Here is a 14,640-nt window from a genome sequence, read left to right as displayed (position 1 = left end):
TCCACGGAGGCCGAAAGAAATGGGATGAAACGTCACACCCATCCCAGATGTGGCAGTGAGGCACTGCCACCACCATTATTTCACATCGCTTTTTAAAAACTAGACACAATTAGACAAAAGGAAAAAACGAAAAGTAAAAAAATTGGAAAGAAGTGGGTAGACTTCTCATTAGTGAGAAGGGACAGTCCCAGAGAATTCAGTAACACAGAGTCAAAGATAAATTTATATGCTAAAATCTAGTTTAAAAAATAGAATCAAAGAAAATGTCCCATTTGTAACAACAGTTAGAGGCAAAATACTCTATAGTAGTTTTCTCAGCTTGGAGCTCTACCACATATATTATACAAATTATAGAGGGTGCAAAGAGTTAAACATAATTAAACTATAAAAATATTCAAAGGAGGACAGCCTTTCGAAACAAAGTACAGAAGGTGAAAAAAGGGTTTAACGTTTTCCTGTGGGGGCAGGGAAAAATCAGAAAGTCAGTCCAATGATAAACTGAGGAAAATGTTTGCAACAAAAAGGGCTAATGTCTTATAATAAATGCCTTCAAATCAGTAAAGACTGACAACCCATTATTAAATCGAGAGAAAAGATAAGAAAAAGCAATTCACAGAAAAATACTAATGGCTTTTCAACACGTGTAAGATGTTTAAGTTTACTGGTAATAAGATAAATTACACAGTAAAACTACAATGCAATGCCACTTTGTCACCGATCTCCCCAGCAAAGGTGAAGTGTGGTAACGCCCTACGAGGCACTGTGTGGCAGGGAGTCGTGGAGAGGTAGGTACTCCTAGACAGCTGAGGCGAGCACAAATCCTTCTTTGGGGAGTGACTTGGCAATATCCAACCAAACACCACATGCACCTCACTTCTGAGCCGGCAATTCCACTTCAAGGAGGTAGCTACACAAGTGTCCACATACACGCAAGGCCAGTCACCAAAGCACTGACCTTAGTTGCAAAAGAGGCTTCTGTTTCAGACAACATGTTGACGGTTCCACTGCAAAACGCTTAAAAATGCTGGATAAAATCCTTTTAAGGGTACTGCTGAGCTCACGTAGTGACTTGCCCAGGACCTGAGCTGAAAACCAGATAGGAGAAGGTGAGCTGCAACTTCAGTTGCCCGGGTGGTGGGGGAGCCTGCTGGCAAGCGCCAGGCTCAGCTCTGTGGTTTCATCAAACACACTGAAGGGCCACCCAAGGCAGGGAGCACAGAGTATGGAGACTCCTGCTTTCAATACAAAAGCATGAAAGTATAGTCTCTGAAATTAAATTCGGGAGATAGGCTGGAAGCAGATCAGAGAATGGGTGAATTAGAAGAAAAATCTGAAGAAATTACCAAGAATGGAGCACAAAGAGATGAATATGAAAACTGTGATAAGAGACATGAGGGACAGAAGGGGTGGTGCAGCATACGCCCCAAGTTCCGGAAGGACAGTTACCAGCTGGTGTTTCCCGGAACTGATGAAAGACATGCATGCTGACTCATGCACACGATCAAATACAAAAGACATACCTAAGAGTATAATTAGAAAAATGGGAGAACACAAAGACAAAGACAGGTCCTAAAAGCAGCCTGAGAGAAAAAGACATTACCTATTAAGGAAAGATAATTAGACTGACAGGAAAAATTAGACACCTTTTCGCTGTGATGAACTGGAATGACTGGATGTAGGTGACACGATTAACTAGCTCATCAACTGAGTGCTAGTTAAAGCAACTATGGTACATCCATACAGTGGGACCCGGGACAGAACTACACAGGCCGACTGGCAGCCGTGCGCACAGGCATGTGCTGGGGGGCATGCGTTTAGGCTGTGTGGGTGCAGACGGCCCGGAGAACGCTCAGCATTCAAGTGATCACAATGAGGGAGGCTGACAAGGCTGTTGGGAAGAGGGTGCGCTTAGCCCTCTAGGTTACTCTGCTTTTGAGCCCATTTTGAATGTGTATACTTCCTGTTTAAATAAAACCAAACAATTCTGAAGATCAAATTCTGAAAGCACATATTTGAAACATTAACAACAATTACCTTGGAGAAGAAAGAGGGCAATAAAGGAGGCTTTTGTGTTTTCTTCTGGATGCTGCCATGTTTAAAAAACAAGAATTCATTCATGACCGGGAGGCCTTCAACGGTCACACTCTTTCTTGAGCTGAGAGGTGGATGCGCGGGCATTCTCGGTTATTCTTGAAACTGTACACATACCTTATATACGCTCCCATACATATGTTCTGTTTCATAATTTTAAAAATAATACTTTCATCTATTTCTTAGATAAGGTGAAATAAAACAGGATGGAACAATACGTCGTTTTAGAACACAGAGGAGACACTCTCTTTTTCCTGCTAGGCCGTGTAACTGACAAGGCAACGCAAGTGAATAGAGAGGTCCGTTGCTACAGATGCTGTTCAGTCTCTGACTTGCCAGTCAGGGATCTGGGAGCAGAAAGATGCAGAGAGAGTCTGAAGACGACTTTGAAAACAAAGGTCTTCCTCTGTCACATTTACAGACACCTATCCTTAGGCATGCGTAGGTAAGACAACTCGGGCTGTGTGCGCAGGGAAGAGAAAAAGTATAAATGCTGTAAAGAGAATTCTGACTTTAGGCCATAATGGGAACTTGAAAAGGATTGGGGAAAGGGGGAGCGGAAATGTTTACCAAGTACTTTTCAGTGCATATTTGGTTAATCAGAGTCTATTCTGCTATGGTGATTTCCATAAAGAGCTCCTCTGTTGAATATTTATACTCCATAATTTACAGTTTGGCTGTTAAGGAGACAAAGGCAAACACAAATTTGGTCCAGAAGTTCAAAGTTTGCCATCTGTTTTCCTATTGTATTTAGATACCAGCATGGATGGCTCCAAGCAAAATAAACAAATAAACCAAAAGATATGGCCTCAGTGTATTTTATATCACTAAGAAAAAAAAAAAATAGGCCAAACCAGCCTTGAACTTCTGCCCCTTGGGAAAAAGGAAAAACATTTTTCTGACATCTCCTTAAAGAAGCACCACTCTGGCTTCTCGTCTACAGAAGCAGCACAGTGTGCTAAGTCCACCCAAGCCATTCAGATTCACGTGAAGGAACAGGTATCTGCCTCGGACATCTGACAGCGCGCAGCACCGGCCTGAATGCCGTGCGCCTTGGCAAAGCCCGTCGTCAGCTCAGTGCTCAAACCAAATACTCGACGCTGGGAAACAGGTAGCACAGCAAATGGGCACTAGAATATGCCAAGACAACCGATTCCAGGGACAAAGAGGAGCCAATGGTAGATATTGTGAATCCCCATCTAGCGAGTATTTCATCAACTTTGCCCGTTGAAAGAAAAAATAATTGGTCTGAAAGCTGTAATTGTATTATGTTTAATATTCATGGTTGGGCTTGGAGGACGGTTCCAACACTCCCTCTCTCCAGCCCCTCTCTAATGAAAATCACGCCATAGGAGTCGGCAGTAGCCCACCAATTAAAACAAAAGACACCAGAACCTTCCAAAGACTCCAACAGAGGAGCATCCATCTGATGGGCAGGAAAACGTGCTGGAACCGAGAGGGAGGCACGCTCTGGTTGGTCCTGTGTTAAGAGCTTTGAATAACTTATTATAACACTTGCAGATGGAGCAAATGCAACATTTACGCCCCAATCACTCTCTCTAACAGCAGGCAGCAGTAGCACGAGCACAGCACACAACTTTATATTTGTCAGGGCAAGAAGCAAGCGCCGAGATTCTGTAATTGGGGGGTCACAACTCAGGGCGTGCTTCCTATTGGCTTGGATTAAATACTCCCATATGATAATGAGGCACACTGTAGCTGATGGCAAGCTGAAGCCTATTCAGTGTCTGGCTCGGCAGTTTCATTAAGGAGGACCTGACCTTCAGCTATATTTCTACCCAGAAAATAAAGGGAACAAGCAATAAGGTATTACAATGTAGGCTTTTTTTAATGACCAAATTAATTTTAAAAATAGTATTGTTTTAAAGAAATCAATACATGATTCTGTTTGGTCTCACTGTGAACCTGGGCTATTAAATATTAAAGAGGATTTTAAATATAACCTTATATGCCAAAATCAATAGCTTTATCTACAAAGCACTGACGATGGCCTTAGTGAAAGATTCATTTTAAACAGCAACTAGAAAAACATGTATTTTCAGGTAGAACTGCCAGTTTAATCCAGCTAGGCTAAGCTTAGCGCTCTCTGTATTTTAAGGCTGTATCTCTGAAGTTTAGAGTTCTCTGAATAGAGAACATACAATTCTATGTGGCCAAGACTAACAAGTCTTTCAGACTGGTCACTGAACCTTTCTGGACCAGCATTAGATGGTCTTGAACCAAAATTCTGAGATCCATAACAATTCCACCCAGTGGACAAAGATGATAATGTATATAATGCCAAGAAAAGGGCACATGGTCCCAAGTTGGAAATACTAAAACGTTTGGTTATTAACTAAGTCATGAGTATTTCCTATATACATATTGTTACTTTCATATGCAGTGACACCGTTCAACATGCCTGACATTTGTAAGTTTACTGTTGTATTATTTTAAAAAGGGTGAGGTATTATAATCAAAAAGCTGCATAGTGTGGTAGTGCCAGAACACAAGACATACAGATCAATGGAATAGAACTGAGAGTCCGGAATAAACCCTCAAAGTTACAGTCCATTCATTTTCAACAGTGGTGCCAAGACAATTGAATGGCGGAGAGAATTGTCATTTCAATAGATGGTGCCAGGATAGCTGGATATCCACAAGCAAAAGAATGAAGTTTAGGTCTCTACCTCACACCATATACAAAAATTAACGCCAAATGGATCACAGACTTCAGTGTAAGAGCCAAAACTATAAAACCCTTTGAAGAAAACTTAGGAGTTAATCTTTGTGAGCATGGGTTAGGAAATCGTTTCTTAGCTATGACATCGATAGCACAAATGCAAAAGAAAAAAAAAACAGACAAATGGAGCTTCATCAAAATTGAAAACTTGTGTGCTTCAAAGAATACAATCTAGAAAGTGAAAAGACAACCCACAGAATGGGAGAAAATATTTTGCAAATCACATATCTGATGAGAGATTTGTACCTGGGCTATATAAAAAAAACTCTAATAACTCAATAATAAAAAGACAGCCCCATTAAAAAATGGGCTGAGGATTTGGATAGACATCTCTCCAGAGAAGATATACAAACAGGCAATAAGCACGTGAAAGGATATTCATCACCACGGGCTGTCAGAGAAATGCAATCTAGAATTTGAGACAGTAGCAAGTGTTGGTGAGGGGGCTGAGAAACTGGAACCCTCATCCAGTGCTGGTGGGAATGTAAAATGGTACAGCCACTATAGAAGAGTCTGGCAATTCCTCAAATGGTTTAACATAGAAGTACCACATAAGCCAGCAATTCCACTCCCAGTGTATTTCCCCAACCGAACTGAAAATATGCATCCACAAACAAACTTACACATAAATGATAACAGTAGCATTATAATAGTCGAAAGGTGGAAGCAGCCCAAATGTCCACTAACTGATATAAAGAAAATGTAGTACATCTGCACAAGGGAGTATTACTTGGCCAGAAAAAGGAATGACATACCGATACATGCTACAACTTGGGTTTATCTTAAACACATACTAGGTGGAATAAGCCCAGTCATAAAAGGTCATAGATTACATCATTTCATTTATAGGAGATGTTCAGGGAAATCCACAGAGAAAGTAAGTAGATGAGTGGTTGCTTAAAGCTGGAGGGGATAAGGGAAAGGGTGAGTGACTGCTAATGGATGTGGGGTTTCTCTTTGGGGTGAAAATGTTCTAAAATGGACTGTAGTGATACCTGCACAACCTTGTGGACCTACTCAAAACACTAAATTGTACAATTTAAATTGGTGAATTATGTGGCATGTAAATTAAATCTCAATACAGCTGCTAAAAAATAAACTTGAGACCATGGGGGAAAACACTGGAATCTGCTGGCTCAGTGACTTAGTAACCCAATTACAGCCTGACATTTGCCCTTAGCACCAACTCTTGGTTCTCCATAGCACAGCACGGATCAGCTTCTCCCTGCTAGATCCCCAGCTGCACTGGTGAAAATGAGCAGATCACAGATAAGAAGACTGAGAGCTACAGAACAGGAAGGGTCCTCATTTAATACAGCCCTTGACTGCCAACTACAGTGCTGACTTCAGTCACTGAAAAGAAAGCAGGACGTTCTGATTCTGGCCAGGACGGAGTAAGCCCACTGCTGCCTCTCTCCTGTCGACTGCCAGCAAAACCTATGGACAAAACACAAGAACAAACACCTGAGGACTCTGGGGAGTCAACGCAAGCCGATGGATTGCAGAGGAGACTCAAACCCATGGAAGTGGCTGTATAGGGGAGGAGTTTCCCATTTTTTTCCCTTTTTCCTCCTGCAGCCTTGCCCGGAGTATGGACTCCAACATGCAGAACTGTGTGGTGGTGCAGGAAGCTAAAACTCCAATAGAAACTCCATCTTTCTGACCAGAGGAACAAAAGGGGCCCCTGCAGTCCCCAAAGAATAGGGGTGAGGGTTATTGTGGGGTTATTTCCTCTTTCTTGTGGCTGTGCCACAAGGACAGTCCCCAGTCACATGCTGCATGGTGGCGGCGATTCAGGCAGGTAGAACTCTGACAGAAACCCTATCTTTCTGACCAAAGAACTATAAGAGAAAGGAATCCTTGAAGGCTGGAAAGTGTAAGGATTAAGAGAGGAGAAACCTCAAGAAAGGGATCACATAATACTGTGTCTAAACCCACATAAGTCCCAGGCTCATCCCTGGGCTATGTGGGACAGATTCAAAGCAGGACGGCAACGGCTTTAAGAGCTCAACTAAGAGTGAGCCAAGCCTCAGACTAACCCAAGTGGCACATGCGCAGACCAAAAACAGCATAGAAACTGAACAGCTTTGGAAAGCGAACTGACACTGGAGTCACCATCCACAGAGGGTAAAATAGAACTTGCCGTCTGAACCTAAGCAGGGTGACTGCCTGTTTAAAAGCAAAACAAAGCAAAAATCATTCGTTGGAGGATTACATAACAGGATCCAGAGTGTATACAACACGACATCCACAATGTCCAGAATACAATTCAAAATTACTTGACATACCCCAAACCAAAAGCCAAACAGGAAAATGTGACCCTTTCTTAAGGGAAAAGACAATTAACAGATGTAAACCCTAAGATAAGCCAGTCTGGGAACCCTCAACGACTTTAAAGAACTTGTAGCTATATTCCACAAAGTAAAGGTAAAGCGCATGGGAACACTGACAGTGACCACCTCAGCAGAGACACAGAAACTATATGTATAAAAAGAAATGAACGGAAATTTTTAACCAAGAAAAGATGAAATCTGAAATAAAAAATTCACTGGATAGGCTCAACAGCAGAATGGAGATGACACAGGAAAGAGTCCATAAACCTGAAGTTAGAGCAACAGAGATGATGCAATCTGAAGAACAGAAAGAAAGATTTGGGAAAGAACATGAACACAGCTTTGGTGTCCTGTTGGAAAATTTCACAAGGTTTAATATTTACATTATTGAGGTTATCAGAAGGCGAGGAGAAAGGGATTATTCAGAAAAACTATTTGAGGAAGTAATGGCAGGAAACTCCAAATTTAGTGAAAGACATAAATATTCAGATTCTAAATGTTTAATAAACCCCAGATAGGGTTTAAACTAAAAAAAAAAAAAAAAAAAAAGTGATTACTTCCTGCAGACTTTTCCTTAGTGACTCATTCAAGTTTCTCATAAATGTGAATTCCTAAGCTATTAATTCATTGTTGCCTTCAGTGAATATATACTTTCATTTCATTGAAAACGCCACTGATTCCAAGAAGCATCATTACTTTGTGTAACTTTTAAAAATGCTGCCATTTTATGATGCTATTGTAAAAGTCCATTCTGATTTCACAGATGTGAAAATGTTTTTTTTTTAAACATACATCTTAGAATTAATAGAAAATATACTGTGCTAGCACCCGCCAAACACCAGAGAGTGTGTGGTAAGTGGAATGGACACGAGCAGCCAGTCCTAACGCCAATGTGCATCACTCCCACCGTACCATTACTCATTGCTCTTTCTTTTTAGTCTTAGCAAGAAGAGACAAAATATGCATTCAGAAAAACTCACTGATCTACACTGATAAAACTCTTACGCACAATCTCACTTTTCTCTCCGCTCCCATCTTTACAAGCCTTCCCTCCCAGCAAGGGAAAAGCATGCTCTAACATTAACTCAGTTTCCACCCCAATCTTTCTCTTGCTCTTCATCAGACTCTGTTTATTTTTTAGTTTTTCTTTATCTTTTGAGATGGAGTCTCGCTCTGTCACCCAGGCTGGAGTGCAGTGGTGTGATCTTGGCTCACTACAACCTCTACCTCCTGGGTTCAAGCGATTCTCCTGCCTCAGCCTCCCGAGTAGCTGAGACTACAGGCATGAGCCACGATGTGTGGCTAATTTTTGTATTTTAGTAGAGATGGGGTTTCACCATCTGGCCAGGCTGGCCTTGAACTCCTGACCTCAAGTGTCTGGGTTTTCTTGAGTGATAGGACAGATACTTTTTCATTTTTAATTTAAGTCCACTGTCCCCCCACACCCCCAAAATAAAACTCCTTGCAAAATCCCACCCATGTTTGCGAACGACTTAAAACTGATTCCTTACTTTAATGAAAACATATTTTTGTCTTAATCTGGGGCAGTTTTATGTACCTTTAGAGTCCATCTCATTCCCAAGTTATTTATAAAGCACTAAGAGAATGCAGTGGGAATTAAGTTTTTAAAATAAAATAGGAAGGTTCTAGGGTTTGTAAAAAATTGCATCAGTCAGTAAGTGACAGCCAAGGACATAGTTCTCTTCATAATATTTGACCCCTTACTCCCACTTTTAACATAAAACATAAGCTATACAAGCCTGGGCCGGCATCTCTAATAAGATCTTATTCATAGCTATTAAGCCTCTGGGGGAAAAAAGCAAGATTTCCCTCTACCACACTTAGTCTAGTTTCCTCATTCCTTTTTCCTAGATGTGCAATTTTTATTAAAACAACAGATTTTAAACCCCTCAATTCTAAGCTGCTGACCCAGCAACCCTGACTCAGGGAGTATTCTTACATATGACGGCTGCCCCTAATGTACCAGCAGTGGGCACACAGCTGGCACTGCTCTAGGACTCACACTGGTTAAATGCCAATTTGGATGCCCCACCTCCAACTCTAAGCCACTAGTCTGTTCTTTTCATCCACAGAGACAGAGCATTTTTTAAAAAATGTAACATTGGCTTACTAATAAAATGGACTTAACACAGTCAAATTTGGACTGCAAACTGACCAGAGAGCCCTCCGACACTATGCACAGAACGCCTCTCTGGCAGTGCGTACGTAACAAGCAGCCTGCTCCAGAGGAAAAGTCAGCTCTCCTGAGTGTGTACAGTCATCCCTCAGTATCCACAGGGGACTGGTTCCAAGACCCCCTGCAATTCCAAAATCCACAGATGCTCAAGTCCCCCTTTACATATAAAGTGGTGTGGTATTTGCATATAACCTACACACACCCTCCCATAAAAACCATCTCTAGATTACTAATAATACCTAATACGATGCCTACACATAGCTTCATTATGATTCAACATAGTACCTGGCTTGCTGCAAATTCAAGTTTTGCTTTTTGGAACTTTGAAGAATTGTTTTCTTAATATTTTTGAAATTATGCAGAAAGCAGAGGTTTCTTCTCTGCAACACCCTTCTGGTTTCCAGTGAGCCTAAGCTGTGGCTGAAGATACAAATGTTCACACTGCAAGCACACTCTGAGCATCATCCACCATCCCAAAGAGCCCTCCACATCGCCTCTCCTCAAAAGCAAGCAGCTGCCAGGCCCCTGTGTGGAGATCCTGGGAGGGGCGCTTGGAGCCTCTGCATAGCTCAACCTGGAAACTAAAATGCGGGATTAGAACTACAAACTGACTTGATTCTTTTGCCATGCCACATGTGGGGCCACTTATCAAGCGTAGTTTCTAAAGAGAGCTAGCCCAGTGCGTGCCCAGACACACTGAGGAGTTCAGTTCTCAAGCACCAGAACATCGGGCATTTTCGGAGGCCTTGAAGAAAAATGATTATTTTTCTCCCCAGTAAAGCATACTCACATCATCTCCTTGCTCTAAGTTGGGGGCGGGTATCTAGGAGTGAAGGTCAGGAGTTGAAAATATTGTTTGACAGAGTAACTATTTTTGCAAGCTGCTGCACTGGCGGGACAGAGGCCTGGGATCTGGCACAGAGGAGTACCCGCCTCACGATCTGACACCCGCCTCCGAGCAGCCCGCCACCTGCAGCCCGGGGCCGGGCCCAGGGGAGGGGGTACCAGCCACCCCTGGCCCTCAGCCATGCTACCTCTCTTCAGGGCACTGGATCAGACACAGCAGATAACCGGCCAAAAAAAAAAGAAAAAAAGAAAAGGAAAAGAAAAAACAAGGAGAGAGGAAGGGGGGAGAAACCTAAAATTTGGACTCAGAGGGTCTTTTCAAACACTTTAATCCTTTCTTGCTGATGGTTCCTGGGGTGCCCGCGGCTGGCACAGGCCCCTGTACCGGGAAAAGCTGACTCCCTAAGCCAGTGCGTTAAAGAGAAGGCTGCTAATCAGCTAAATAGAAACTGGAATCTGTTCACATGAAGTCTCCCTTTCCCTCCATCGCCAGAGGGACACCACCAGGTTCTGAAATACACTCTTGACATCATTTGGCAGGAAACCCTATTTTGTTGAACATGATTCATCCCTTAGGTTATTGTTTTTAATATTAGAAAGTGAGCTTTTAAGTGCCAAACAAATTCTGCAGCAGGGGGACAAAATATATTCCAAGTGGTCTCCCTGGACCTTCTACCAACTGCGTCCACCAAATGGCTTAAAAGAAAACCTTCCCATGGTGCTTCAGAAATGAAGCAGAGACATAGCGACATCCAACTATTACCTAATACAGGACTTTGTTCTCCGAGTCTAGAGTGTTTATGGGATCGGGGCTGAACTCAGGTGGGCAGAGCTGTTGAATGAGAACCGGGCAGTGTGAGCAGCGCAGTGGGGGCCGGGTGGCCAGGCCTTGGCCGAAGCCGTGGGGCTGCAAGGCAATGCCCTTCCAACTCACATACCTCCCGTCCATGTTGCCACTGACCATGAGGTTGGGAGGGCTGTCGCTGAGGTTGACACATGTGAAGTCACGGAGAACGTTACCCAGCTTCAAGAGGCGGCGTCCTGCTTCCAGGCTATATACCAGGATCTGAGAGAGGAAGAGAAATGTGTGGGCCCACAATTTCATACACCAGGCCAACATCAAACACTTTCATTTCACCATCGTGGAAGGCATGATCCTTACCACTCAGCTCCCGTGAAGATGTTCTGCCACTTAATTTCCTGATCTTTTTCAGGTTACTGATAGTATAGGGACATGGCTATTAGAGTGCCAAAAAGAAATGCAAAGGGAGAGAGAAGGAAATCCCGTGAATTTCTCAGGCCAAGGTGCACACTCAGGCCACAAGGAAAACGCGGGGAAATCAGGTATTCTAATTTCTTAACAAAGAGAAAGCTGTCTGGAAACGATGGGGCCACTGACTGCTTCTGATTTGGAATGAATGGGAAAGCTCGCAAGGCATCAGGAAGCTTGCAGATGAGCCAGCATGAGTTCTCATCTGAATTTACAACACAGGCGGGAAAAGAAGGAATAGTACAAGGACCAGGAAGATGAAGCTTGTATAGTTAGCCACTGGATGCTTCCTTCGGACTGAACTACAAACCAAAACACAAACTCACTTCCAAACACTTCTCTCTTCACTCTCTGCTTGCTAGTTTTAGGATGCTCTGTTCCACAGGGTATGAAAGTAATAAGAAGGTACCCCTGATTTCCAGACGATGCACTGTTATATTAGAACACCTCGTGTCTTCTCTCTAGCAGGGGGAAATTTATGTTTTTTGCTTTAAAAGTATTAATTCAATTCAACTTAATTCAAAGAACATTAAGTGCTTGCTATGTGTCAGTCACTGTTGTAGGTGCTGAGGACACAGTCCTTGCCCCAGATTCACATTCAGAAGGCTCCTCATTAACACACACGCAAACACACCAAGTTCTGAGCGTACTTTCTATCCTAGTGATCATGTTGATATTTCTAAATTAATGAACTCAAAAGTTTTTGGTTTTTTTGAGGGGGTGGGGGGACAGGGTCTTGCTCTGTCATCCAGGCTGGAGTGCAGTGGCAACATCATAGCTCACTGTAGCCTCAAATTCCTGAGCTCAGGCAATTCTCCCACTCAGCCTCCCGAGTAGCTGGACCTATGGGTGTGTCCCACCACGGCCTGCTGATATCTTTCTTTCTTTTTTTAAAATTTTTTAAGTAGAGAAGGGGTCTCACTATGTTGCCCAGCCTGGTCTCAAACTTTTGAGCTCAAGCGATCCTCCTGCCTTGGCCTCCCAAAGTGCTGGGATTATAGGCATCAGCCACTGCACCCAGCCAAAAGTTTTTGGTCTTTTTTTGCTTTTGTTTTTGAGACTGAGTCTCACTCTATCACCCAGGCTGGAGTGCAGTGGCGCGATCTTGGCTCACTGCAACCTCTGCCTCCTGGGTTCAAGCGATTCTTTTGCCTCAGCCTCCTGAGTAGCTGGGATTACAGGCGCCCGCCACCACGCCTGGCTAATTTTTGTATTTTTAGTAGAGACGGGGTTTCACCATGTTGGCCAGACTGGTCTCGATCTTCTGACCTCAAGTGATCCTCCCACCTCAGCCTCCCAAAATGCTGAGATTATAGGCGTAAGCCACCACACTTGGCCCCAGCCAAAGGTTTTAATAGTAATATTTTGTAGAAAGATTTATCCTTTGAGCACACACATGGAAATGATGTACATTTCTTCTTGTCAACCTATACATTTATCACTTACCAGGATACAGATTTTTACTTTAGTATTGAGAAGTTAATAATAAATTAAATATTCTCTACCTTGAAAATAATCAATCCTGTCAACACACATTTCTAACAAGTGAATCTTTGGAAGTTTCTAACAGTCAAAAGAACACTATAATATTAACTATTGCTAACAGCATCTAGAAGGAAAAAGGACAAATTCAAAATTTAAAATGCCCTCTTAATCCATAAAGACTACAGAGAACAATTGCAGTTGAAAAATTTCTGACGCAGAAAATTTCAACAATTTAAAAATATCAAGAGTAAGATTATTCTTCCAAGTAAGTATACAGAAATAACCAAATCTCTTATCTTCAGGGAATAACCTAAAAATTATATAAAATCAGCACCTAGAGGGAGAAAATATAAAGAGCAACCTCACATTCTATTATAAAAGTAGTATTCTGCATCTACTTATCATTAGAGTGTTCAAAAATTTGCACTCAATATTCTCTTGTTTTTAAAATACTTCAACTTCTGTAGCAGGAAGGTAAGGCCTTTAAGTCAGTAAAATGTTGATGGTAAATCTAAGAACTGAAATCTGATACTGAGTAGGTTCATGTGTCTTTATGTCTTCCAGTTGGTCTTTTTTGACAAGTGGATAAATTATTTCTTAGTGATATAGTGAGATGTAATCCCTTTCCAAAAAGACTCTCTGCAAATTCATCATAAAGACATCTAAGTTAGTCCAGAGTCCAGTATTTTCTAAAATGTTTAATAATTCAACGAATCAGAACTATCTGAAGAGTACCTTTACCATGACGTTTAGTTAAAGACCACAGAGATTAGAAAACACATTACCCATCTCAAAGGCAGTTCTTTCCATGTTACAAGTCCCTTAACGACCTTTACCATTTCTCCCTCCCTCCCACGTACTCTCTCTCTTTTAATAAGGTTGAGCAAATGGGACTTCATTTTATCTGATTGCCATAGACTAGTGAGATTAATTATTCATGCTCACACTCTCCCTCTTGTTAAGACCGTGCATTAGACTAATTTTTCTCTTTATTGCCCTAGTTGGGTGAGTCTCAACCCATGGCCACTTGACTCATTCTCAGAGGTGTACAGATATGCTGGAAAAACCTACCCCAGCTCAAATCCCAGAGAAAATATTCTGCACTAATGTGGCTGCCAAAGATGATGTTGAGGATGGTTCCTTTTAAGTACCAGGTGTATATTAGAGAAGAACTTGAACAGTGATTACAGAGCAAATTTTTGCAGGCATTAGATGTTTCTGTAAGAATTAGCTAAAACAGCTAAACCATGTTGAGGCTGGTTGTGTGCTTTACAATGGTACTATAGGAAATGCATGACACAGAGAATTTTTCCTCCTCTTTGGCTTCCAGGTAGACCTAGAAGGCAATGGGGGAAAGGCAAGCATTATCTTGAAAAATAACTTTAGCAGAAAGTTCTCTATTCATCTGTTTTTTTAAATTAGAGACCTTAAAGTATTTCCATAAATCCTAGTCTTAGAATCTTAACTTGCAATTTTGTCAGTGATTCTGATGTATCTGAAATCTATTTCTAAAAATCTTTTTCTGATTTCAAATATGATACATCTTACAACAAATTCTAACATAACAGAATTCTATAAGGAAAGTGGTAGCCCTCTGTATATTCATCTCTCAGAAATCACCACTTTTAACAGTTTGATATATATACTTCTAGACTTTTCTTCTGCACATCTGTCT

The 14,640-nt window shown here is 41.9% G+C and overlaps 1 protein-coding gene across 4 annotated transcripts in view; it reads right to left on the bottom strand.

Annotated features, from left to right (window-relative positions):
* FBXW8 (F-box and WD repeat domain containing 8) overlaps positions 1-14,640 on the bottom strand; it is a 111,899-nt gene that overhangs the window by 7,396 nt on the left and 89,863 nt on the right. For all 4 annotated transcript variants that reach the window (XM_031650797.1, XM_009181791.4, XM_031650796.1 and 1 more), the window contains one exon: positions 11,149-11,276. In XM_031650797.1, coding sequence (XP_031506657.1) covers positions 11,149-11,276 — 128 coding nt within the window. The remainder of the gene's footprint in view (positions 1-11,148; positions 11,277-14,640) is intronic.

The sequence above is a fragment of the Papio anubis genome, chromosome 9 (genome assembly GCF_008728515.1).
Source record: "Papio anubis isolate 15944 chromosome 9, Panubis1.0, whole genome shotgun sequence".
Classification (NCBI taxonomy): Eukaryota; Metazoa; Chordata; class Mammalia; order Primates; family Cercopithecidae; genus Papio; species Papio anubis.
Note: the sequence above shows the minus strand (reverse complement) of the source record. Positions and strands in the feature narration are given on the sequence as shown.